At 47.1% G+C, this 27406-nt stretch overlaps 1 protein-coding gene across 1 annotated transcript in view; it reads right to left on the bottom strand.

Annotated features, from left to right (window-relative positions):
- LOC132387017 (uncharacterized) overlaps window positions 1-24419 on the bottom strand; it is a 42547-nt gene extending 18128 nt beyond the window's left edge. Inside the window, exons 1-4 of the mRNA XM_059959379.1 lie at window positions 24338-24419; window positions 6205-6288; window positions 5661-5732; window positions 4370-4489 (exon numbers count right to left, since the gene is read on the bottom strand). Coding sequence (XP_059815362.1) covers window positions 4370-4489; window positions 5661-5732; window positions 6205-6265 — 253 coding nt within the window. The 5' untranslated portion in view covers window positions 6266-6288; window positions 24338-24419. The remainder of the gene's footprint in view (window positions 1-4369; window positions 4490-5660; window positions 5733-6204; window positions 6289-24337) is intronic.
- Window positions 24420-27406: the final 2987 nt, after the last annotated feature.

Consider the following 27406-nt stretch of genomic DNA (forward strand, 5'->3'; position numbering starts at 1 on the left):
GATGTTGGACTTGGGGGAGTGAAGCATGGAGAGAGGTCGGGCAGGTCGTGACTTTATTCCTTGGTGACCATACAGAGCTGTATAAAACCACGAGGGGCGCAGGCAGGGGGAAAGAAAACTGACGTTGCTCAGGTGGGGTATCGGGAACCAGATGGGGAAGCGAGAACAAGAGCATTTCGGTGAGAGTGAAAACAGCGAGGGTGGAGAGCGCCGGGGAGCGGGATAGAGGGGTGGCTAGAGAGAAGCAGAAGGAGTGGAGGGGAGTTGAGTGGCGAACTTAGGGACAGAGAGAGGTGGGAAGCACGGGCGGGCTTGACGGGGTTTAGCGTGTGCAGAGAGAGAGCGAAAGAGAGCAAGCGGGAGACCGAGAGTTGAAGAGACGGTGACTGTGAGAGAAGAGAGATGGGAGGGAGAGGGGGAATGGGATGGCGAAGAGAACGGGACGGTGGAAGACAGTAGGGAATAGTGTGAAGGGGACAGGAGGGAGAGAGGAGAGGTGAGAGAAGGGTAAAGAGGGAAAAGAGAGTGGGTTTAGAAAAGGGAGAGGGGGTTGTAAGGTTTTATACTGCATATTTTTTCAGCGTCATCCACAAATCTTCCTCCTTACCACAACGACACGGAGTTAAATCATCTCCACCACCCCTGCCCCACCCCGCTTGCTCCTCATTGCCCCTTCCTCCACACGCCCAATACCATGCCATCTTCCCACAGCACTCTCTCCACACTCCATCCCACGACGCTCCCTCTAATCCGCCCCTCACAGGGCGCAACACTCCGCACCGACCAGCAAAAAGAGTTCTCCCCTCTTCGCATCTCTCACGCGTTACCTCCGTGTTATTCTCAAACAGGGAATCATTGGGATCAACTGTACGTTTGCCCTGAGATCCCTCGACAGGATTGAACACGTCACCTAAACAGGGACAAACGAACGAAGATGAAACTGACCTCGATCTGTCCGGAACTAGGGCGTCGGGTGGGTCTTGAAATTAACTTCCGCGAGCGATGCATCAGGTTCAGCTTGGAACAGAAGATTAAGGGTCAGGCACAGAGTGAAGCTCCCTCCATACCATGTCATCACATACTGCTGGGGTCAGACACAGAATGAAGTTCTCTCCACACTGTCCCATCACACACTCCTGTGGTCAGACACAGAGTGAAGCTCCCTCCACACCGTCCCATCACACACTCCTGTGGTCAGACACAGAGTGAAGCTCCCTCCACACCATCCTAGGGGGCCGTATGATAATCTGATAAAAATATGCCAGAAGCCGTCCTTGTGACTGGTGGAACGTGCTTTCGTACCTTTCCCGCTGGGAGAGAGTCCGGCTGGGTTAGGTCGGTGTCTCTGGTTATGCTGGCTGCTTCGCGGAGACAACAGGAAATGTAGACAGTGTCCACGGAGAGAACATGTCAGCTTTCTATCTTTGGAGTAAGACAGCAGGACGGCTGGTCAGGGCAGTGTACTAGACGTGATGGATCGGGACTTCAATGAGCTACGGCTAGACTGCTCTGTACAAGGGGGTGGGGCCAGGGGAGATTAGACTGACCGATCTGATCAGGGCAGTGTACTAGACGTGATGGACAATGACTTCAATGAGCTATTGTAGGGCTGCTCTGGCTGGGGCCAGGGGAGATTAGACTGACCGAATTAATTGCGGTGGACTGTTTGTCCTAATTGGTTGATAAAATGTACTCTGACTTTAACAAATACTGTCACAAGATCCCAGATGACAGATCACTCTTGGAAACGCGAGTAAATCTGCAGATGCTGGAAATTCAAGCAACACACACAAATTGCTGGTGGAACGCAGCAAGCCAGGCAGCATCTATGAGGATAAGCGTTGTCGACGTTTCGGGCCGAGACCCTTCGTCAGGACTAACTGAAGTGAAACAAAGTAAGAAATTGGTATGCAGGAGGGATAGGGGAAAATGCGAAATGAAAGAATAAGACCGGAGGGAGTAGGGTGAAGTTGAGAGCCAGAACGGTGATTGGGACAAGAAATACAGAGATCGAGAAGGGAAAGGATCATGGGACGGGAGGCCTAGAGAGAAAGAAAGTGGGAGGGGAGCACCATAGGGAGATGGAGAACAGACAGAGTGCTGGACAGAGAGAGAAAGATAAAAAAGAGGGGGCGGAGAACTAAATGTATCGGGGATGGGGTAAGAAAGGGAAGAGGCGCATTGACGGAAGTTAGAGATGTTAATGTTCGTGCCATTAGGTTGGAGGCTACCCAGCCGGTATATAAGGGGTTGTTCCTCCAACATGAGTGCGGCTTCACCTTGACAGTAGAGGAGGCCATGGACAGACATATCAGAATGGGAATGGGACGTGAAATTAAAATGTGTGGTCACTAGCAGATCCTGCTTTCTCTGGCGGAGGTGTAGGTGTTCAGCGAAACGGTCAGTCTGCGTCGGGTCTGACCAATATATAAAAGGCCAAACCGGGAGCACAGGACGCAGAATACTACACCAGCCAACTCACAGGTGGAATGTCGCCTCACCTGGAAGGACTGTCTGGGGCCCTGAATGGTGGTGAGGGAAGAAGTGTAAGGGCAGGTGTAGCACTTGTTCCGCTTACAAGGATAAGTGCCAGGAGGGAGATCGGTGGGAAGAGATTGGGGGCATGAATGGACAAGCGAGTCGCGTAGGGTGCGATCCCTGTTGAAAGCAGAAAGGGGGGGTGGAGATGTGCTTGCTAGTGGGATCCCGTTGGAGGGGGTGGAATTACGCAGAATTATATGTTGGATCCGGAGCCTGGTGGGGTGTTACGTGAGGACAAGGGGGACCCTATCCCGAGTGTGGTGATGGGCGGATGCGGTTTGGGCAGATGTGCGGGAAATTGGAGAGATGCGTTTGAGACGAGAGTTGAAGGTGGATGAAGGGAAGCCCCTTTGTTTAAAAAAAGGAAGGCATCTTCGTCCTGGAATGAAAAGCCTCATCCTGAGAGCAGATGTGGCGGAGACGGAGGAATTGTAAGAGGGGAATCGCATTTTTGCAAGAGACAGTGTGCAAAGCGGAATAGTCCAGGTAGCTGTGAGAACCTGTAGGCTTATAGTAAATATCAGTAGATAGGCCGTCTCCAGAGATGGAGACAGAAAGATAAAGAAAGGGGAGGGAGGTGTCGGAAATGGACCAGGTAAATTTGAGGGCAGGGTGAAATTTGGAGGCAAAGTTAATGAAGTCAACGAGCTCAGCATGCGTGCAAGAGGCAGCATCACTCTGGGAGATGGATGGGAGGGGGTGACAGAGAAAGAAAGGAGCCGTGAGAGAGGGAGGGAGGGGGAGAGCAGGAGGGTGGAATATGGAGAAGGGAGGGGGATACTGGATGGCCAGATAGAGTTGTCGGACTAATTTGCTGGGGAAGGGCAGATCAGGCACGGGGAACAGATGTAATCTGCCTGGACTTTAACACGGTCTCCGATGGTACACTCCTCTGGAACATGATGCTGCAGGAGTCGAGATGTCACGTTGCAGCTGTACAGTAACACCGCTCTTGTTCAGGGTTAGTCGCCCTGATATATGAAAGGCCACGATGCCGGAAGTTTTACGAGGCTGTTGGACTCGGGGGTGTGAGACATGGAGACTGGTCAGACAGGTAGGCTCCTTCTTTCTTGGAGTGACCTTACAGAGTTGTATAAAACCTGGAGGGGCGCAGGCAGGGTGAATGAGCACAGGAGTTCTTCAGGGCCGTGGTATGGGAACCAGAGGGCACGGGATTGGGGTGAGAGTGGATGGCGTGGAAGGAGAGAGATGATGGCGGAAGAGGCTGTTAAACAGAAGGATATAGACAGGGGCGTGAGAGGGGGAACGACAAAGTGAGGGGGAGGGAATAAGAGAGGAGGGAGGGACAGAGAGTGGAGCGGAGGAGATGGGAAGAAAGAAGGGCTAGATGGTGAAAGGATTGTGGGAGAGTGGTTGGGGAGAATCGGGAACCGACCAGAGGAGAAGAAGGACAGAAAGAGTAAGGTGGGTATTGCGGGACGATTGGGGAGTGAAAGTCGAGCATAAAGAAGCAGCAGAACGACGATTTTGCCGGACTCGAGGGATTAATTTATGCGTTGTTGTCGGTCAAGATGGGACTTTAGTCCTTGGAGCGTCGGGATGACCTTAGAGAGACGTATAAAGCCAAGAGTGGAGAGTGCGTACAGTTACTTTCAGTAGACCTGGAGAATCGAGGACCAGAGCGCAGAAGTCTAAGGTGAGTGGGGAAAGGGGGACAGGAGTGATAAGCTTGCTTTACCCAGAATGTGGCCAGTCTATGGAACGAGTTGACAGAGGAAATGTTCGAAGCAGATGCATTAGAAACTTGGACACTTGGGAGTATGACACTTGACCCATCCAGATTGACGTCATCACTGTGAACTCTGACCTGTTTGTGCAGTGGTTGACAACCCGCCGGGTCCCGAGGCAATGGAAGGATCTTCGCTTCCATCGATGCGTGGTTCCTCTTTCCGAAAGTTCAGATCTGAGTAGGTGGAGTTCAGACCGTCTGGGAGAGAGGGATCAGATGAGAAAGAGAGTGAACACGAAGAAATCTGCAGATGCTGGAAATTCAAACTACAACACACACAAAAGGCTTTTGGAACACAGCTGGCCAGGTAGCATCTGTAGGGAGAAGCGCTGTCGACGTTTCGTGCCGAAACCCTTCTTCAGGTCTAACCGAAAGGAAAGATAGTATGAGATTTGAAAGTATTGGGGGGTGGGGGACATGCGAAATGACAGGAGAAGACCGCAGGGGGTAAGATATTGCTAAGAGATGGAAAGGGGCAGGGGTGAAATTAGGGAGCAGTGACAGGGCACGGAAAGGTGTGAGTGAGGACAAAAGAGTGGGGGATTGAAAAGGGAGAGTGAAGGGAGTAGAAAAGTGGGAGAGGGATGGGGAAGATAGAAAAAGTGAATTTGAGAGAGTGCGATAGAGAGAGATAGAGAGTAGGGCGAGGGGTGAGCGCGTCGGGGAAAGAAAGATAGGCGTGAATATTGAGGAGGAGAGTGCTGAAGGGCGTTGAGGGGCAAGGTTAGGGCCAGAGCGAGGTTGGAAGACCGGAAGGGGCGGACTGGAAAAGATGAGGCGGAGCGGACAGAGAAGGAAAGAGCGCCATGTGGAGACCGAGAGTGGTAGCGACTGTGACTGTGACAGAGGAGAGACGGGAGGGAGAGGGGGCAATGAGAGAAGGCGAAGAGAACGGGACAGAGGGAGACAGTGGGGAAAACGGGGAGACGGAAGAAAGGAAGAAGGAGAGAGGAGAGGGTGTGAGGATGTGAGGAAAGGGAGAGAAGTGAAAAGAAGGAAAAGTGAGTGGGTTAGGAAAAGTGAAAGAGCGGTTATGGATTCATAACGCGTTCCCTCCTCACCACACCAACACGGCGCTCACTCATCTCCGCAACCCCATCCCACAGCGCTCGCTCCACATCGCCCCTTGCTCCACACGGCACATCCATGATACCTCCCCTCACCGACTCTTCTCACAGCCCACTCTCCTCAAACCATCACACGGCGCTCCTTCTACACCGCCCCTCCAACAAATGCCACCATCATCTCTCCCACGCGATCCCTCCGTCTTAGGCTCAAACAGGCAATCATTAGCTACGTTTGCCCTGAGATCTCTCGACAGGATTGGACGCATCAGCTAAACAGTGAAACCAACAAAGATGAAACTGACCTCGATCTGCACGGACCCGGGGCGCCGAGGGGGTCTTGAAATTAACTTCCGCGTACGATACATCAGGTACAGCTGGGGACAAAACAGCGAGGGTCAGAGACAGACTGAAGATTCCTATACACCAACCCATCACACATCCCCAGAGTCAGGTTCAGAGTGAAGGTCACGCCCACTGTCCCACCACATTCTCCTGGGGTCAGGCACAGAGTGAATCACCCTCCACACTGTCCCTTTACACACTCCCGGGGTCAGACACAGAGTGATTATTCCTCTACACGGTCCCATCACACACTCACAGGGTCAGACACAGAGTGAATCTCCCTCCACACCGTCCCATCACACACTCCCGGGGTCAGACACAGAGTGAATCTCCCTCCAAACTGTCACATCACACACTCCCAGATCAGACGCAGAGTGAAGTGCCCTCCACAGTCACTCATCACGCACTCCCGGGCAGACATAGTGTGAAACTCACTCTACCCGTCCGATCACACAACAGGATAATCTGCAGAACAGATCAGTCGCCTGACTCTGCCCCACTCACCTTCCTTCCGTGAGTCCTTTCTTCCCATATTCACAGTCATGTAGCTGACGCTCTGGTCCATCCCACCGAGGATTCTCAGAGTCTCTGATAGGGGAAACAACCGTTGTCAGAGGAAGCCTGTGTTACCAAGTGGGTTAGAACGGTAACAACGAACGCGGGTTGAGGAGCTGATGAATAGATGAACCGAGAGCAGGGGGAGGAAGTGCGAGGAGCAGAGAGATTGAGGGAGTTGCAGAGGGTGGTCTTGAGAATTGAGAGTGGTTGGGGGAAGAGTAATGAGAGTGGGGAGAAAGAGGGGAGAATTCGAGGTAGGGTAGTCATAGAGAGGTGGTTGCCACTGGACAGACTGGGGAGAAGGGAGCGTGAGAAGGGGTATGTGAAGAGAGGAGGGCGGAAGTAGTGCTGGAGATGGGGTAAATGAGTGGAGAGGGTGAGACTTGGAAATAAAGGCGGGAGAGTTGGAGAGTAATTGGAGAGAGAGGGTCGGTAAACGGAGGTAAGAGAGTGAGGTCAGGATGGAACAAGACAGCGGAAAGGAGGAGAGGAAGGAAGGAGAGCGCGGTGGAGATGGTGGAGGTATTCTGTGAGGATTGAGGAATCGAAGCAAGAACAGAGGAAGGAAAGGATTTGGTGGAGGTAAGTTGAGGCGGAGTGCAGGAATGAGAAAGGAGGGAACGTCCGGGGGATTTTCTAATTCATACAGAGCCTCAATTTTCCAGGAGAGATGCACCGCCAGCTACTTCCTGTTTTAAGCATTGAACACTCCCACTACTCCTACTCATGGCCGGGGCTTCAGACTCCCTGTCTGCGAGAAAGCAGGGCAGCAGGGGAATCACCGAAAACCCACCTCCCTCCGTGTGGTGATCAGCTCTCCTCGAAACACTTTCCACTCAGAGGCTTTCATCGCTTTCCTCGCACTCCCTCCCTCCTTATTCCGTGGAATTCTCTGTCTCTTCCTCTCGTACCCCTTCGACAAACTTCCCCCATTCTCCCCTTTTCATTCTCCTTTTTCCTCCCACCATTCTCTCTCACTTTCTACCTCATCTTCCTCCCCTCCTCAACCCGTGCTCCTTTCTCTGCCTCCTCTCGCCCTCCTTTGCTCCACATTCTCCTCTTCCCCATTATCTTATTCCACACCCTCCCCATCTGCCCCTCTCTTTCTCTTCTCCAAACGACTAACACTCCTGTCGTCCTGACAAGGAGATGTCCTTACAGACTCACAGATGCTTTCTGGATTCCCCCTCCCTTCCAAATGTCCGCCTTCACCTCCTTCATCCCATCTCTACCCTTCTTCCTCTCCTACCTCTGAGCTTCCCGTTCTCTCCCACCACACATTCCTCCTTCCCTCTCCCACTCTTCCTCTTCCTTTTGTTTCCCTCAATCACTCTCGTCCTACTGCCACCCTCGCATGGCACTAGCTCCTACTGTCCCACTCATCTTCCCTACCTCAACGACTTCTCTGTCACGCACCTTCTCTCTCCACTTCCTCTCTCCTCCACACCTTCTTTCTTTATCCGACCTTAACGGCTTTATTTCCTCCTCTTCCCATATATTTCCTCATCCAGCTCACTTATTCCTTCACTTCTCCTTCCTCCCAGGATTCCATGCTTCCTTACTTTCTGAATGCTCCTTTCTTTCTGAATAAGGCTTGCCTGGGATACCTTATCAAATGCCTTGCTGAAATTCGTATACACTAACTCTCCTCCTTCATGAATATGTTTAGTCACATACTCAGAAAAATGTTCAGGCTCGTAAGGGACGGCCTGCCCTTGACAAAACCACTCACTATCCTGAACTTGAGGAAAGTACTGCACTATACCTGAGGAAAGCCTTTGTTTTTTTCCTAAATCATCCCCGCCAAGGATTTCTCATGGCCACTTCTGGCTCTCCTAATTTCATTCCTAAACTCCTTCCTGTTAGCCTTCTAATCTTCCAGATCTCTAACATTACCTATCTCTCTCATCGGTTTGTAAGCTTTTCTTTTCTTCTTCACTAGTTTGTTTACAGCCTTTGTACACCACGGTTCCTGTGCCCTTCCATAACTTCCTCGTCACTTTGGAGCGTACTTATGCACAACTCCACACAAATATCGTCTGAACATTTTCCTCATTTCTGCCAACCTTTCCCTGAGAACATATGCTTCCAATTTAAGCTGGCAGGTTCCTATCCGATAGCCTGATTATTCTCCTTACTCCAACAAAAAGCATTTCTAACTTGTCTGTTCGTATCGCTCTCCAATGCTATTGTAAAGGAGATAGCATTCTGATCACTATCTCCAGAAATCTCTCCGACGGAGAGTTGTGACACCTGACCTGGTTTATTTCCCGATACCAAATGAATGCAACCTCTCCTTTTGTGGGATTACTTACATATTGTGTCCAGCTCACTTCCTGAACACACATAACAAACTCCATCTCATCTAAACCCCTTGCTCTGGAGAGATGCCGATTGATATTTGTGTCATTAAAATCTCCCATCACGACATCTTTGTTATTGCTACACCTTTCCAGGATCTGTTTCTCTATTTGATCCTCTATATCCCTGTTACTATTGGGCGGTCTAAAAAAACACCCGGTAAAGTTATTGACCCCTTGCTATTCCTAACCCGCACCCACAGAGGCTGCTTAGAAAAACGCTCCAATGGGTCCACCTTTTCTGCAGCCCTGACAGTATCACTGATCCACAATGCCACGCCCACAGCTCTATTTTGCCTCCCTCCCTGTCCTTTCTGACATCACTGAAGCCCGGCACTTAAAGAAACCGTTCCTGTCCCTGTGCGATCAAAGTCTCTGTAATGTCCACAACATAATATCTCCAAAGGAGATAGTGATCACACACTACCTACTTTATCATAGCGTTGGAGAAGGATGGGGACAGAAAAGTTAGCAAAGCATTTAATTGGAGTAGGGCGAAATATGAGGCTATCAGGCAGGAGGTTGGAAGCTTAAATTGACAGCAGACAATAGTCAATAGGCGCAGGAGAAGGACATTTGGCCCATCGAGCCAGTAGCGCCATTCACTGTGGTTATGGCTCAATTGTGATAAATTGCTCTCAGAAATGTTCAAAAGAAATGTGACAAATGTTCATAGGATATTTGTGTGCAATTCTACATAGGTTTGTTCCAATGAGAAAGCGAGAAGCTGGTAGGGTACAGGAACCGTGGTGTACAAAGGATGTTGTAAATCTCGTCAAGAATAAAAGGAGGTCTTTCGAAAGGTTAAAAAGACGAGTTGATGACAGAGATCTAGAAGATTATAAAGCCACCGGGGGGAGCCTAAGAATGAAATTAGGAGAGCCAGAATGGGCCATAATCAGGCCTCGCAGGACAGGATTAAGGTAAACTGCAGGGCATTCTATAGGCATGTGAAGAACAAGTGGATAACACTAGACAGTTTAGGACGAATCAGGTGTGACAGTGTCAAAGTGTGCATGGAACAGGAAGAGAGAACAGAGGTACATAATTAATACTTTGCTTCAGTATTCACTTGGATAACGGATTCTGGCGAATATAAGGATGACAGAGCGGACTGAAATGCTTGATCATGTAGATATTAATAAAGAGGATATGCTGGAGCATTTAGAAAGCATAAATCTGCAAAAGTCACCGGGGAAGGAAGATCAGACTACTGTGCGAACCGACGGAAGAGATATGCTGAGCCTCTGGCGATAATGTTTGTACCATCAATGAGGATGGGAGAGATTCCAGAGGAATGGAGGGTTGTGGATGTTGTTCCCTTATTCAAGAACGGGAGTAGCGATGGACCAGAAAATTATAGACCAATGAGTCTTACTTTAATGGTTGGTAAGTTGATGGAGAAGACCCTGAGAGACAAGATATGGGAACATTTGAAGAGGTATAATGTGATTGGTCATAGTCAGCATGGATTTGTCAAAGGCAGGTTGTGCTCTGCCAGCCTGGTTTTTTTTCGAGGATGGGACTGAACATGTTGATGAAGTTAGTGCAGTAGTTGTAGTGCAATTTGATTTCACCCAGCATTTGATAATGTATCCCGTGAAAGGAGACACGTGGCCCACGGAGACATTGCTTTGTGGATCCAGAACCGGCTTGCCCACAGAAGGCAAAGAGAGGTTGCAGTCGTGTCATATTCTGCATGGGAGCCGGTGAACAGTGGAGTTCCTCAGCGATCTGTTCTTGGACCACAACTCTACGTGATGGCATGAATGATTTGGATGGGGATCTGGAGCTGTGGTTCTTAAATTTGCGGATGATACAAATGTTCGGGGTGTTGTAGATACCCCCAATTATTAGGTCTGTCAGAGCTTACAGCTGGACATTCATAGGATGCAAATCTGGGCTGAGAAGAGGCAGATGGAATTCATCTCGGGTAAGCGTCAGGCCTTTACTTTTGAAGGTCAAATACGATGACAGAATATAGTATTAATGGTCTGACTCTTGGCAGTGCGGAGGATCAGAGAGATCTTTGGGTTCGAGTCCATGGGACACTCAAAGCAGCTCCACAGGTTGTCTCGGTGGTTACGAAAGCCTACAGTGTATTGGCCTTCATAAATCGTGAGAATGAGTTTATAAGCAGAGAGGCAATGCTGCAAATTTGTAGGACCCCGGCCAGACGCAACCTGGAGGACTGTGTTCAGATCCGGTCGTCTCACTAAGGAAGGATGTGGAAACGATGGAAGGGATGCAGAGGAGATTTGCAAGGATGTTCCCTGGTTTCGCGTGCATGACTTAGGAGAATAGGTTGAGTGAACTCGGCCAGTTTTCCTTGGAGAGACTGAGGATAAGAGACGACCTGATGAGGTGTATTAAATGATGAGAGGCTTTGATCTTGTGGATGGTCAGAGGTTTTTTCCCAGGGCTGAAATGGATAGCGCTAGAGGGCTCTGCTGTAAGTTGCAAGGAAGGAGGTACCGAGGGGAATTCAGGAGCTTTTTTTTTTGTCCGGAGAGACATTGCGCAGAATGGGCTACCAGCGACGGTGGTGGAGTCTGATACGATAGGGTCTTTTAACAGTCTCCTGAGCAGGTACACGGAGTTCAGAAAAATAGAGAGGTATGTGTAACCCTAGGAAGTTTGAAGGTAAGGACATGTTCACATAGTTTGTCGGCCGAAGCGCCTGTATTGTGCTGTAAATATTCTCTGTTTCTATGACCGCTGGCTGGAGTGGACTGAGGATCGTGAGTCCGAGGGTCGCAAACGCTCGGGAGCGGTCGACGGGAACAAATGGACGACATTGAGAGCTCCAAAGTTTGCACACTGGACTTTCTCATGAGGATGTACTTTTATATGCTGCTTTCCAAACCACATAGTCAATATGTAAAGCTGATTATTTTGCACTCATATTGTGTACTGTTTGTAAAAATCATACAGCATACACCCAAACGATATTTCATAAGTTTCTCGGGCCAGGGGCTACCATCACCCAGAAGAAGCAGCGAGCCGAAACGATAATGACATTCCCACTGATTGGTATTTCTTGTAAGCCCAGTCTTTAGCTTTTACAAGAGATTTGAGGTCCATTTTCGGCCAGAATAGAATACTTCTTAAGTACTGAGAACTTCTTCATTTTTGAAATAAACATGCCCTGCACCTTCCTCATTTTTTCCACAGACGAAAGCCATTGTTGCTCTGCTGACAACCCTTGCAGATGTGGTTGCAGTAATGGTAGATGAATTCAACCCGGAGAAATAGAATGATATAGCACACTATTAAAGACAAGACAGTGTCGATGAGCAGAGGGATCTTATGGGACTTGTTCGTAGCGCCTTGACCGTGGCTCCACAGTTTTCGGACTATATGAGGGTAAGTGGAGGGGCAGATAGTTCTGGGGAAGTAGACAAATACAGAAGTACTTCTACAGGGCAAAGATATGGCAGATGCACGGCTGTGCTGGAACATGTATGGTCATACTTTAAGAGATATTAAAATGGTTGATTATTTTTATAAATGGACAGAAAACACAGACAAAAAAACAGAGATTCACGAGGAATTTAAAGCCACTGTGTGGGATTCCCTAAAGGATAATTTGCAGGCTGAACATAGGGATCTACATCACATCACCGGCCCCTCAGCCCATAATGCTGTACCGATGATGTAACCTTCTCAGGTTGAGTCTATGGTGAGGAGGGCAATGCGTGTCAACATTTCGACTCCAATATAAAAGGAACGGAGTGATGCTGAGACTTTATAAAGAATTGGTGAGGCCTCACGTGGAGTATTGTGAGCAATTTTGGGCCTCTTATTCAGAAAGATGGTGCTCAATGTAGAGAGGATTCCGCCTTAAATACATCCAATGACTTGACCTCCACTGCCGCCTGTGGCAACAGTTTCCACCAATTCACCACCCTGTGGCTATAAAAAAATATATTGGCATCTCTGTTCTAAATGGGCGCCCTTCAATCCATAAGTCATGTCCACTCGCAAAAGCCTCCCCCACTATGGACAAACAGCTTTGCCACAACCACTCTGTCCATGCCTTTCAACATTCAAATCTTTCTATGATTTCCTCTCATTCTTCTAAATCCAAGGAGTACAGTCCAAGCGCGGTCAAACGTTCCTCATATGTTCACCCTCTCATCCCGGAATTATTCTAGTGAATATTCTCTGAACCCTCTCCAAAGTCAGCTCGTCCTTTCTTTAATAAGCAGCCCAAAACTGCACTCAGTACTCCAAGTGAGGTCTTACCAGTACGGTATAGAGCCTAAACATCACACCCCTGCTCCTATACACTATTCCTCTCGAAATGAATGCCAACATTGCATAGGCCTTCTTCACCACCGACTTAACCTGGAGGTTAACCTTAAGGGTATCCTGCACGAGGACTCCCAATTCTCATTGCATCTCAGAACGTTGAAATTTCTCCCCATTTAAGTAATGTTTTGCCAGTTTATATCTACTACCAAAGTGCATGAACATACAATTTCCAAACATCGTATTTCATTTGCCACTTCTTTCCCCATTCTCCCCATCTATCCGTGTTTCTAAAGAATCTGTGTTTCCTCAGCACTGTCGACCCCTCCAACCATCTTTGTATCATTAGCAAACTTTGCCGGAAAGTAATCTATTTCATAATCCAAATCGTTGAAATACAACGTAAAAAGAAGCGGCCACAACACGGACCCCAGTGGAACACCACTGGTAAACAGCAGCCAACCAGAAATGGATCCCTTTATTGCCGCTCTCTGTTTCTTGCCAATCAGCCAAAGTTCTGTCCATGCATCTAACTTTCCCGTAACTCCATATGCTCTTATCTTGTTTAGCAGGCTCATGTGCGGCACCTTCTCAGAGGCCTTGTGAAAATCCAAATAAGAACATCCACTGCAACACCCTTGTCTAGCCTATTTGAATTTTCCTCATACACAGTGGATATCCCGCTGCAATCTCTGACAGCCCTCCACACCATCCACAACACCTCCAACTTATGTGTCATCAGCAAACTTGCTAACCCCTCCATCCACTTCCTCATTCAGGTAATTTATATAAATCACGAAGAGTAAGGGTCAAAGAACAACTCCCTGAGGCACTCTACTGGTCACCGACCTCCAAGCAGAATATGACCGTTCTACTGTTTGCCTTCTATGGGCAAGCCATTTCTGGATCCGCAAAGAAATGTCCCCTTGAATCCCATGCCTCCTTTCTTTATCAATAAGTTTTGCATGGGGTACCTTATCAAATGCCTTGCCGAAAACCAACTCTACTGCTGTTCCTTCATCAATGTGTTTAGTCACTTCCTCAAAAAAAAAATCAATCAGGCTCGTAAGACACATCCTGCCTTTGACTAAGTTAAGTTGTCTATTGCTAAACATATTATACCTCGCCAAATGTGCATAAATGCTGCTTCTTAGCATCTGCTCCATCAACTAACCAACCACTGTGATAAGGCTCACTGATCAAAAATTGCTGGGTTACATCTACCCCCTTTCCGTGATAAAGGAACAACATTTGCAACCCACCAATCCTCCGGAAACTCGCCCGTCCCCATTATTGATCCAAATATCATCACCACAGGCTCAGCAACCTCCTCACCTGCCTCCCAGAGTAGACTTGGCTACATCTCATCCGGTCCCAGCGTCCTATCCAAATGATCCTTTCCAAAATCTCCAGCAAATTCGCCCTCTGCGTGCTCAAGCTTCTCAGACAGCTGCAGGTCATCACTACTATCACCAAGATCCTTTTCCATTGAGAATACTGAAGCAAAGTATTCATTTACTCTACTATATCTTCCGTTTTCACACATACGGTACCAGTGTCACACTTGATAGGCCCTATACTATCACGTCTTATGCTGTTAATCTTCACATACTTCTAGAAAGTATAGGGTTTTCATTTAACCTTCCCGTCCGAGGTCTTCTGGCTCACCTAATTACCTTCTTTAACTCCTTCCTGTTAGACATAATCTTCTAGATCTCTAACATTACCTATCTCTCTGAAACTTTTGAACCTTTTTTTTTACTTCCTGACTAGATTTATTACAGCCTTTGTACATCAGTTCTTGCACCCCACCATAACTTGCCCGTCTCCTCACAAATATCCCCTGATCATTTGCCAAATTTCTTCGGTACTTTTCCCTGATAAGTCTCCATACTAAGCGCCCATTTTCCTGCCTGATAGCCTCCGAATTGCCCTTATTTCAATTAAACGCTTTTCTACGTGTCTCTTCCTATCTCTCTCCAATGCCATTGTAAAGGAAATAGAATTATGATCAGTATCTCCAGAATGCTCTCCCACTGAGAGATCTGACACCTGACCCGGTTCATTTCCCAATACCAAATCGAGTATAGGCTCTCCTCTTGTAGGCGTATCTACATATTGTGTCAGGGAACCTTCCGGAACACACCTATCAGAGTACAACCCATCTAAACCCGTTGCTCCTGGGAGTTGCCAATCGATATTTGGGAAATTAATATCTCCCATCGCGACTACTCTGTTATTATTACACCTTTCCAGCATCTGTTTCCCTATCTGCTCCTCGATATTCCTGCCAGCATTGGGCGCCCTATAAAAAAACACCCAGTAAAGTTGTTGACCACTTCCTGTTCCCAATCTTGAACATAAGAGTCTCCGTAGATAATTCCGCATGGCATCGTCCTTTTCTGCAACTCTGTCAGCTATATCTGATCAACGGTGCCACGCCTGAACCTCTTTTGCCTCCCTCTCTATCATTTTTGAAATATCTAAATCTGGTCACTTGAAGTATCCATTCCTGTCCCTGAGCCATCCAAGTCTCCGCAATAGCCGCCACATCATATCTCCAAAGGATTTCCTACACAGTTTGAACGGGGCACGAATGCGCAAACGCGTGAAAGTCGACCCGTGAGGCAGCGGAAGATTTTGAAAAGCGAACAGGTTAACGGAACGGGCGACGTAATGGAGGGAGACAGAGTATGAAAGCTTTGGCTCGAGAAGCTTCAGCGAGCAGAGGCTGAGAACGAGCTTCACTCCAACTGATGTAAGGCCAGGTAAGCTATTTTATAGCTCCAATTAACTTAGGATTAGTTAGGGCAGTTTAGTACTCTGTTTGCAGTGCGTGGGACGTCAGGGCGAGCGGAATTGTCCCTGATGACTACACCTGTAAAAGGTGCATCCAGCTGCATCTCCTGACAAACCAAGTTAGGGAACTGGAGCTGGAGCTGGAACTGGATAAACTTGGAACATTCAAGAGACAGAGGATTCAATAAACATTCAATAAATCGTTACAGGGAGATAGTCACCCCTAAGAGTTAGGAGACAGGTAGATGGGTGACTGTGAGGAGAGGGAAGGTGATTAGACAGTATGATCAGAGCACCCCTGTGGCCGTTCCTACCAACAATAAGTATACCGTTTTGGATACTTTTGGTGGGGACGACCTACCAGGGCCAAGCTGATGTGTTTGCGTCTCTGGCACCGAGACTGGACCCTCAGCTCAGAAGAGGGAAAAGAGGAGAGCTGTAGTGATAGTGGATTCGATAGTTGGGTCGACAGACAGGAGGTTCTGCGGAAGAGATCGAGAATCCCGGATGATATGTTGCCTCCCTGGTGCCAGGGTCCCCGATATCTCGGATCGAGTTCTCAGTATTCTCAAGAGGGAGTGTGAGGAGCCGGATGTCCTGGTCTCTGTACGGACAGATGACGTGGATAAGAAGAAAAGAAAATAAAACTCTGCAAAGAGAGTTCAGGGAGTTAGGTGAAAAATTGAAGGACAGGACCTCCAGGATTGCAATCTCAGGATTGCTACCCCTGCCACGTGCTACTGAGGCCAGAAATAGAAAGATAATGCAGATACATACGTGGCTAAGTTGTTGCTGCAGGAAGGAAAGCTTCGTGTTTCTGGACAACTGGGTCTTGTTCCAGGGATGTTTGGACTTGTTCCAACGGGACGGGTTCCACCTGAACTGGTGTGGGACTAACATCTTTGCGGGAAGGATTGCTAGAGCTGCTCTGGGGGGTTTAAACTAGATTTTCAGGGGGAAGAGAACCAGAGTGTTGGAGCAGATAGTGAGGTGGACAAGGATAAATATCATGCGAGTAAGTAAAGTGCATGGATTAAAACCAGATCTAGCATATAAAGAGGTTTTAAGGGAAGTGAAGTAGAATAAAGGGTGTTAATTTAGTACGTTAGAACGGCTCAATAGATTTGGCTGGCACAGGACAGGAATGGATTCCCAATACTACTGCATTTCAGTGCTTTAAAAGGGATAGATGCGGGGAGGAGGCGGGAGGTGAGGAGGGCGGTATTACCAGTTAGGGATACTATTACAGCTTCAGAAAATGTGAGAAATGAAGCAGGATCCTCTTTTGAGTTAATATGGGTGGAAGTCAGGATCAGGAAGAGAGCAGTTACTGTATTGGGCGTATTCTATAGGCCCCCTGGTAGCTGCAGAGAAACCGAGGAGCAGATTGGTAGGCAAATTTTGAATAGGTTCAAAAATAACAGGGTTGTTATCATGGGTGACTTTAACTTCCCTAATATTGATTGCCACCTGATTAGTTCCAATGGTTTAGAGGGGACAGAGTTTGTCAATTGCGCCCAGAACGTATTCCTGTCACACTATATTGACAGGACGATTAGGAGGAATTTTGTGTTGAATCTAGTATTGGTTAAAGAACCGGGTCAGGTCACAGATCTCTCAGTGGGTGAGCATCTGTAGGACAGTGACACCTCTCCCTGGCCTGTAACATTACCATGGAAGTGGTCAGAATCAGAGAGGACAGGCCTTTTTGTTTGATTGGGGAAGGGCAAATTATGAGGCTCTAAGTCTAGAACTTGAGGGTGTGAATTGGGAAGATGCTTTTACTGGGAAATGTACTATGGACATGTGGTCGATGTTTAGGGATCTCTTGCAATATGTTAGTGATAAATTTGTCCCGGTCAGGAAGATACAGAATGTTAAGGGAAAGGAACGGTGGGTGACAAGTGTGGTGCAGAATCTAATCAGATGGAAGAAGGCAGCATATGTGAGGTTTAGGAAGCAAGGATCAGATGAGTCTATTGAGAGTAACAATAAAGGAGCTTAAAATGGGCTGAGGAAAGCAAGAAGGAGGTATGAGATGTCCTTGGCGAGGAGGGTAAAATAATCCACAAGGCATTCTTCAATTATGTAAAGAACAAAAGGATATCAGGAGTGAAGGTAGGACCGATTAGAGATAAAAGTGGGAAGATGTGCTTGGCGGCGGTGGAAATGTGCGACGTCCTCAATAAATACTTCTCTTCGGTATTCACCACTGCGAGGGAACTTGGTGACGGTGAGGACTATATGAGTGAGTTTGATGTTCTCGAGCATGTTGATATTAAGGGAGAGGAGGTGTTTTAGTTGTTAAAATACATTAGGACAAATAGGTCCAAGGGCCTGATGGAATATTTCCCAGGCTGCTCCACGAGGACATTTGATAAGATACCGAACGGTAGGCTTATTCAGAATATCAGAAGGCCTGGAATCCAGGGAAGTTTGACAAGGTGGATTCAGAATTGGTTTCCCTGCAGAAAGCCGAGTATCGAAGTGGAGGGAGTACATTCGGATTAGACATTTGTGACTTGTGGAGTCCCCCCAGGATCGGTTCTGGGACTCCTACTTCTCGTGATTTTTATTAACGACATGTATGTGGGGTAGAAGAATTGGTTTGCAAGTTTGCAGACGACACAGAGTTTTTTGGTGTTCTAGATAGTATAGAGGATTGTCGAAGATTGCAGAGACAGTGATAAGATGTAATACTGGGATGAAGATAGACAATAGAAAATAGTTGCAGGAGTAGGCCGTTCGGCCTCTCGAGGCAGCACCGCTATGCATTATGATCTTGGTTGATCATCCAATCAATAACCTGCTCCTCCCTTCTCCCAATATCCATTGAGTCCGCTATCAGTAGAAACACCATCTAACTCTTTCCTGAAAGCATCCAGAGAATTGGCCTCCACGACTTTTGAGGCACAGCATTCCATAGAACCACAACTCGTTGGGTGTAAAACTTTTTTTTTCCTGAGCTCCGTTCTAAATGGCCTACTCCTTATTCCTGAACTGTGGCTTCTGGTTCTGGAGACTCCCAACATCGCTAATATATTTCCTGCCTCGAATGTGTACAATCCCTTAATAATCATATATGTTTCAATCAGATCCCCTCTCATCCTTCTAAATTCCAGTGTATACAAGCCCAGTCGCTCCAATCGTTCAACATCTGACAGTCCCGCAAACCCGGGAATCAACCTCGTGAACCTACGCTGCACTCCCTCAATAGCAAAAATGTCCTTCCTCAAATTTGGAAACCAAAACTGAAAGGAATACTCCAGGTGTGGTCTCCCCAGGGGCCTGTGCAACAGCAGAATGATCTCTTTGCTCCTGTACTCAACTCCCCTTGTTATGATGGCCAACATGCCGTTAGCTCTCTTCACTGCCTGCTGTACCTGCATGCTTACTTTCAGTGACTGATGTACAGAAACAGCTATATCTCGTTATCCTTCCCCGTTTCCTAACTTGACACCATTCAGATAGTATCCTGCCTTCCAGTTCGTGCCTGCAACGTGGATAACCTCACAGTTATCCACATTAAATTGCACCTGCCATGCAACCCACTCACCCAACCTGTCAAAATCACCCTAGAATCTCCTAACATATTCCTTATATTTCACACTGCCACATACATTTGTGTCATCTGCAAATTCCCTAATGTTACTTTTAATCCCTTCATCTAAATCATTAATGTATATTGTAAATAGATGTGGTCCCAGCAACGTGCCTTGCAGTACCCCACTAGTCACTGCCTGCCACTCTTAAAAGGACCCGTTAATCCTTACTCTTTGTTTCCTTTCTGCCAAACAATGTTCCATCCATGTTATTACCCTACCCCCAATACCATGTGTTCTAATATTGCCCACTTATCTCATATGTAGGACCTTATCGAAAACTTTCTAATAGTCCAGTTGTACTACATCTTCTGGCTCTCCCTTGTCTAGTTTCATGGTTATATCCTCATAAAAATCCAGAATATTCGTCAAGCATGATTTCCCCTTAATAAATCCATGCTGATTCAGACCTATATTCTTACAGCTTTCCAAATGTGCCGCAATTTCCTCTTTTATAAGTGACTCCAGCATTTTCCCTACCACTGCTGTCAGGCGAACTGGTCTATAATTCCTTGTTTTCTCTCTCCCTCCCATCTTTGAAAGTGGGATAACACTAGCTACCCTCCAATCCACAGGAACTAACCCTGAATCTATAGAACATTGGAAAATGATTAGCAATGCGTCCATGATTTCTAGAGCCACCTCCTTAACCCTGCAGCACTGGGGATGCAGACCGTCAGGTCCTGGGAATATTTCAGCCTTCAGTCCCATCAGTCTACACAATACAATTTTCTGCCTAATGTGAATTTCCTTCATCTCCTCTGTTACCCTAGGTCTTCTGGCCACTATTGCATCTGGCAGATTGTCGTTTTCTTCCCCTAGTGAAGACAGGTCCTAAGTACCTGTTCAACTCGTCTGCCATTTCCTTGCTCCCCATAATAAATTCACTCGTTTCTGTCTTCAAGGGTCCAACTTTGGTCTTAACTATTTTTTAATCTTTCCTCCTCACATAGCTAAAGAGGTTTTTACTATCCTCCTTTATATTCTTGGCTAGCATACCTTCGTACCTCTTCTCTTCTCCCCGCTATCTTCTGTTGCTCTTTAACATTTTTCCAATCCTCTGGTTTCCCGCTCATATTTGAAACGTTATACTTCACTTTTATTTTTATACTGTCCTTGACTTCCCTTGTTAGCTGCGGTCACCCCCTACTCCCCTTAGAATTTTTCTTCCTGTTTGCAATGAACTGACACTGCAGCTTCTGTATTATTCCCAGAAATACCTGACATTGTTGTTCCTCTGTCATCTCTGCTACGGTATCCTTACAGTCAACTTTGGCTAGTTCCTCCCTCATGGCTCCATAGTCCCCTTTGTTCAACAGTAATACTGACTCTTTCGATTTTCCCTTCTCCCTCTCAAATTGCAGATTAAAACATCATATTATCTTCACTACCTCCTAATGGCTCTTTTTCCTAGAGTTCCCTTAACAAATCTGGTTCATTACACAACATTAACGCCAGAATTGCTTTCTCCCTCGTAGGCCCCAGTAGAAGCTGTTCTAAAAATCTATCTCGGAGGCACTCCACAAATTTCCTTCCTTCAGGTCCAGTACCAACCTGATTTCCCCAGTCTACTGTTACGAAGGATAAACAACGCCGATGAGCAGAAGGGTACAGAGTTGCCCTTATTTTTTCCCTCCCCTGGGAGAATTATAAACCGTTACTGTTGCTATGCTGCTAATGAGAAAACGTGATGGAAAATAAACATACTGAGACTGGAACATTTGCTTCAGATAAGGGAGAGATAACACCGGGAGATAGAGACTTATTGTTTCATCATATTATGACTCCTGTAAGACTTATGGCTCCGGAGAGGGCTGTTTACTTGGTACCAATCTGTTCATTAAAATTCCTCAGTGGACATCCGGAGTGGGATGGTTTGATGGACTAAGCCATTCAAAACTGATTGACACCTGAGACCACGTTCGTAGGGATAAAAGTGAGGTCTGGGGAGACACCCTTCAGACACACCAGGAGACACACCAGTGAGCACTGCTTAAGTGTTGGAACCTACGAGAAGGTGTGGGGCATCGGAGACCGAAAGAAGGATCGGTCAATTTTAACTCACAGTGTTTATAGCGAGGCCGGTGGGGGCTAGTGTGTGTGTCCACCCTTGCTTGGGTGACGAGTCCACTATAGAATACTATAGAAGAACGGCCTAGCTAAAGGCGAGAGGGGTTATACCTGAATGGTCATAACAACACATCGACGGATCAAGAACGTAAAGGAAGGTTTGACTGACTGTAGCTGTCACTGTTTGCTCGCCCTCTCCTACTCTCTGTCTCTCTCTCTCTCTCTCTCTCTCTCTGTCTCTCTCTCTCTCTCTCTCTCTCTCTCTCTCTCTCTCTCTCTCTCTCTCTGTCTCTCTCTCTCCCCCTCCAACGGTTACAACAAAAGAACCAACAACTACCTCAGCTACATGAACTGAACTGAACTTCATACTTTCCCATGATAATTCATTATCCCTTAGACACCGATAGAGCTTGTTTATTATTGATCATTATTATACGCACACTTTTAGGTTTAGTATTGCTAACGTGTATTATCTGTATATTTGCATTGTTGATATTGATTTGTATATTTTACTAATAAACACTGGTTTGAAAATAGTACCATCAGACTGCAACGGATACTTCTATCTTTGCTGGTAAGACGCACAGTTACGGGTTACGTAACACTACCTACATATTGAAATCCCCCATTACAACCGTAGCATTACCTTTGCAACATGCTAATTTTAGCTCTCAATTCAACTTGCAAACCTATATCCAGGCTACTATTTGGGAGCCTGTAGATAACTCTCATTAGGGTCTTTTTGTACTTACAATTTCTCAGTGCTCTCCATACAGACTCTACATCTCCTGATTCTATGTCAGCCCTCGCAAGGGACAAAATTTCATTTCTTACCAGCAGAGCCACCACACCAACTCTGCACACCTGTCTGTCGTTTGGATAGGACGTATACCCTTGTGTATTGATTTCCCAGTGGAAAGTGGCATATGCGTTCAACTCGGAGAAGTGTGAGGTGATAAACTTTGGACGGACAAACTCCAAGGCAGAGGAGAAAGTAAATGACAGGTTACTTGGTAGTGTGGAAGAGCAGAGGAATCAGTGGGTGCATGTCCACAGATTCCTGACAGTTGTCTCACTGATTGATAGGGTAGTTAAGAAAGCTTATGGAGTGCTAGCTTTCATAAGTCGAGGGTCTGGAGGTGTAGTATCGCGATGTAATGATGCAGCTCTATAAAACCCTGGTTAGGCCACACTTGGAGTACTGTGTCCAGTTCTGGTCTCCTCACTAGAGGAAGGATGTGGAAACATTGGAAAGGGTACAGAGTAGATTTACCAGGATGCTGTCTGGTTTAGAGAGTATGCATTCTGATCAGAGATTAAGGGAGATCGGGCTTTAGTCTTTGCAGAGAAGCAGGATGAGAGCAGACATGATAGAGGTATACAAGATATTAAGAGGAATAGACAGAGTGGGCAGCCAGCGTCTCTTCCCCAGGACACCACTGTTCAGTACAAGAGGACGTGGCTTTAAGGTAAAGGGAGGGAAGTTCAAGGGGGATAGTAGACGAAGGTTTTCATTCATAGAATTGTTGGTGCGTGGAATGCACTGCCTGAGTCACTGGTGGAGGCAGGTACACTTGTGAAATTTAACAGACTACTCGACAGGTATTTGGAAGAATTTAAGATGGTGGTTTATATGTGTGGCAGGGTTTAGGAGTAGGCACAACATCGTGGGCCGAAGGGCCCATACTGTGCTGTACCATTCTATGTTCTTTGTTGTAACATGGCCATACATTTATGATTCGTCATTTCCACACAGAAAGCCTCACTTAGAGGAATTTTAATGCCAGTCCTGCTGTCCACTGAGGTAACACTTTTCTCAGCCTAGTAATGTCACCACGCCTCCTTCAATTCCTTCAGCTTTCTCATGACTAAAAATAGGGAAACACGAAATATAGTGTTCTCCTGCTTGCTCCTCCTACACCCAATTCTCAGCAATGGCTGCAATGTCATAATTCACAGTTTTGAATCATTCCCTCATCTCAGCCACCCGCCGTTCTTTAACATTTCCTGAAGTGAAACATACTGAGCTCAGGGCACCAGTCGCATTATGCATAAACTCTTGCTATCTGTCTTACCAACGTCTGTCTCCATATCGACTCCGCTGTTTGCTCAGGAGCTCAGACTCACGTCCCCCTGCAACTCGAATTCAACAACTCTCCCAAAAACTCTCAGGCACAGTACTGACAAACCTTCCCGCTGGGATATCAGTTTTTTTTTCCCAGTTGCAATGTAAATAGTTTTCCATCTCATCTATACAGATCACACCTTTCTTGGAAAAAAATACAATGTTTCCAAATTTTGGAGCCCTCCCATGTACACCACGTGCTAATCTGTATGGTCTTCCTATGTCTGGACACACTGTGACGGGTAGTGGTCCTGTCCTTTAATTTAATAGCCCTGACCTCACTTTGCAAAACCATCTTCCCAAACATACCCATTACATTTGTACATATATGCTGCTCACTCTCTCACAAGAATCATAGAGAAGGAATGGTGTGTGGAGAAAAGGGGAAGGAAGTCGAGGAGAGTGAGGCCACAGAAAGGGTGTTCAGATTGCAGCCGTTTGAGCAAAAGATGCGATTTACAAATTTCTTGCTCCCTATCTCTGATCGGAGTCTGGTTACACGCCGAAATCCACTGACCCATGAACAGGAGTCACAGACAGAGCAAGAATCCCTCCATAAAATCCCATCGCACACTCCTGGAAATATACACTGAGTAACGCTCCCTCCGCAACGACCCATAAAAACACTGCCGGGGTCAGACACAGAAAGTAGCTCCCTCCAGATTGTCCCAACACACACACGGGGATCTTATATGGCGTGAACCTCCGTCCACACCGTCCCAGCACACACTACCATGGTCCGATAAGCCGCGAAGCTCTCTAAATATTATCCCATCTCACTCTTGGGGTCAGACATGTGAAGTACCTCGCAGCACACCCTACTAGAATCAGAAAAAGAACGAAACCCCTCCTCCGGTTTCCCCACTCACCAATACACAACCTTTTGGCTTTCCAGTAGTCTTGAACTGTGTGTGTCACTCGGAGATGGTGTGTCTGTGTGAGCGGACTGTGTGCTGCCGTTAGCGGAAGGAAGGGGAGGAGAGAGGAGGCCAGGGAAAGGGTGGTGAGAATGCAAACACTGATGCAAGTGGTGTGGATCACCGAGACGGGGGAGGGGTGTATGGTTACGTACGGGATGTTGAAGTTGGCGAAGTGTGCAGGAGGGGGTGTGGATCACCGAGACGGGGGAGGGGTGTATGGTTACGTACGGGATGTTGAAGTTGGCGAAGTGTGCAGGAGGGGGTTTGGATCACGGAGACGGGGGAGGGGTGTACAGTTACGTACGGGATGTTGAAGTTGGCGAAGTGTGCAGGAGGGGGTTTGGATCATGGAGACGGGGGAGGGGTGTACAGTTACGTACGGGATGTTGAAGTTGGCGAAGTGTGCAGGAGGGGGTTTGGATCACGGAGACGGGGTTGCATGTAAGCGAGTGATTGGTGACGGAGGAGGGAATGGTGTACTGGAGACAGTGTGTTACGTGATGGGAAAAAGTGTAGGAGAGGGAGAGTTTGACAGATTTGTGGAGTGATTTTGCAGAGGGAGGGTGTGATACATTCGGGGTGAAGTGTTTCCGATTGTTTTCGAATTACAGTGCAGGTTAACTTTCTCTAAATATGACCTCCCTATCATACCCTCGGCTTCCCGAATGACCCTGAGTTCATCAGTTACATTTCCAACTCCTCAACGCGGAGTGTTAGAAGCTACAGCTGGATGCACTTAAGACCATAAGACAATAAGCCATAGGAGCAGAGGTCTGTCATTCGGCCCATCGAACCTGCTCCGCCATTTTATCATGAACTGATCCATTCACCCTTTTATGCCCCCTCCCCCGCCTTCTCACTATAACCTTTGATGCCCTGGCTACTCAGATACCTATCAATCTCTGCCTTAAATACACCCAATGACTTGGCCTCCACTGCCGGCCGTGGCAACAAATTCCACCCTCTGGCTAAAAAAAATTCTTCGCATCTCTGTTCTGAATGGGCGCCCGTCAATCCTTCAATCATTCCCATTCGTAATAGATTCCCACCATGGGAAAAAAAACTTTGCCACATCCACTCTGTCCATGCCTTTCAACATTCGAAATGTTTCTATGAGAACCCCGCTCATTCTTCTAAATCCCAAGGAGTACAGACCAAGAGCGGTCAACGTTCCTGATATGTTAACCCTCTCATTCCCGGACTCATTCTAGTGAATGTTCTCTGAACCATCTCCAACGTCAGCACATCCTTTCTTAAATAAGGAGCCTAAAATTGCACAGAGTACTCCAAGTGTGTACTTACCAGTGTCTTGTAGAGCCTCAACATTACATCCCTGCTCCTATGCTCTGTTCCTCTAGAATCAGACAATAGTCAATAGACAATAGGTGCAGGAGTAGGCCATTCGTCTCTTCCAGCCTGCACCGCCATTCAATGTGATCCAGGCTGATCATCCACAATCAATAACCTGTCCCTCCCTTCTCCTCATATCCCTTGACTCCGCTATTTTAAGAGCTCTGTCTAACTCTTTCTTGAAAGCATACAGAGAATTGGGCTCCACTGCATTCTGCGGCAGAACATTTTATCGATTCACAATTCTCTGGATGAAAAGGTTTTTTTCTGACCTAAGTTCTAAATGGTCTAACCCTTATTCTTATGCTGTGACCTATGGTTCTGGACTATCCCAATATCGGGAACATGTTTCCTGCATCAATCAGATCCACTCTCATCCTTCTAAATGAGAGGGTATACAAGCCCATTCGCTCCAGTCTTTCAACATACGACAGTCCCGCAAACCCGGAAATCAACCTCGTGAACCTAAGCTTCACTCCCTCAATAGAAATAATGTCCTTCCCCAAACTTGGAGACCAAAACTGAACACAATGCTTAGGTGCGGTTTCACCAGCGCCCCTGCAACTGCAGAAGGACCACTTTGCTCCTATACTCACCTCCCCTTGTTATGAAGGCCACCATGCCATTAGCTTTATTCACAGCCTGCTGTACCTGCATGATTATTTTCCGTGTCTGATAAATAAGAACACCTCGATTTCCTTTTTCCCTTTTTCCTAACTTGACACCATTTAGATCGTAATCTGTCTTCCTGATCTTGCCACCGAATAGGATAACCTCACCTGTATCCACATTATACTGCATCCGCCATGCAACTACCCACACACCCAACCTGTCCAAATCACCCTGCATTCTTCTAACATCCTCCTCATATTTCACACTGCCACCCAACTTAGTGTTATCTGCAAATGTGCTAATGTTACTTTTAATCCCTTCATCTGAATCGTTAATGTATATTGTAAATAGCTGCGAACCTGCACAGAGCCTTGCAGTACCCCTCTAGTCACAGTTTGCCATTCTGAAAATGACCCGTTAATCCCTACTCTTTGTTTCCTGTCAGCAAACCAATTTTATATCTATGTTGGTACTTTACCCCCAAAACCGTGTGCTCTATTATTGCCCACTAATTTCCTTGAGAACGCCGTTCAGGCAGTTTGTGGAGGGAGCTTCACTCCGTGCGACTACGGGAGTACGGGAGTGTGGTATGGGATGGTCTGGAGGAAGTTACACTCTGTGCCTGACCTCGGGGCGAGATCTTCACTCTGGGTCTGACCCCGGGGCTGTGTGATGGAACAATGTGAACGGAGTTTCAAACTGTCTCTGATTTCAAACTGTCTCTGACCCAGGTCGTGATTGTTCGGACCGTCCAGTGGTTCATGTTCTCTCTCTCTCTCTCTCTCTCTCTCTCTCTCTCTCTCTCTCTCTCTCTCTCTCTCTCTCTCTCTCTCTCTCTCTCTCTCTCTCTCTCTCTCTCTCTCTCTCTCTCTCTTTCCTTCCTTGAGAGTAGGAGCTGGGGAATGGGGAATTTTACCTTACCTTTCTGCTGTTCAACAGTTGGCAGATTAATTTACTTTCGGGGATAGAGCTGCTGTGTTTGAGGATGCAAATATTCTTGTGACAGGTGGTCTGGCATAGGTCCAGAAGGGAATTCGCGATTATCCTGGATTCGTG

This window comes from Hypanus sabinus, unplaced genomic scaffold (assembly GCF_030144855.1).
Source record: "Hypanus sabinus isolate sHypSab1 unplaced genomic scaffold, sHypSab1.hap1 scaffold_1481, whole genome shotgun sequence".
NCBI classification, from domain to species: Eukaryota; Metazoa; Chordata; class Chondrichthyes; order Myliobatiformes; family Dasyatidae; genus Hypanus; species Hypanus sabinus.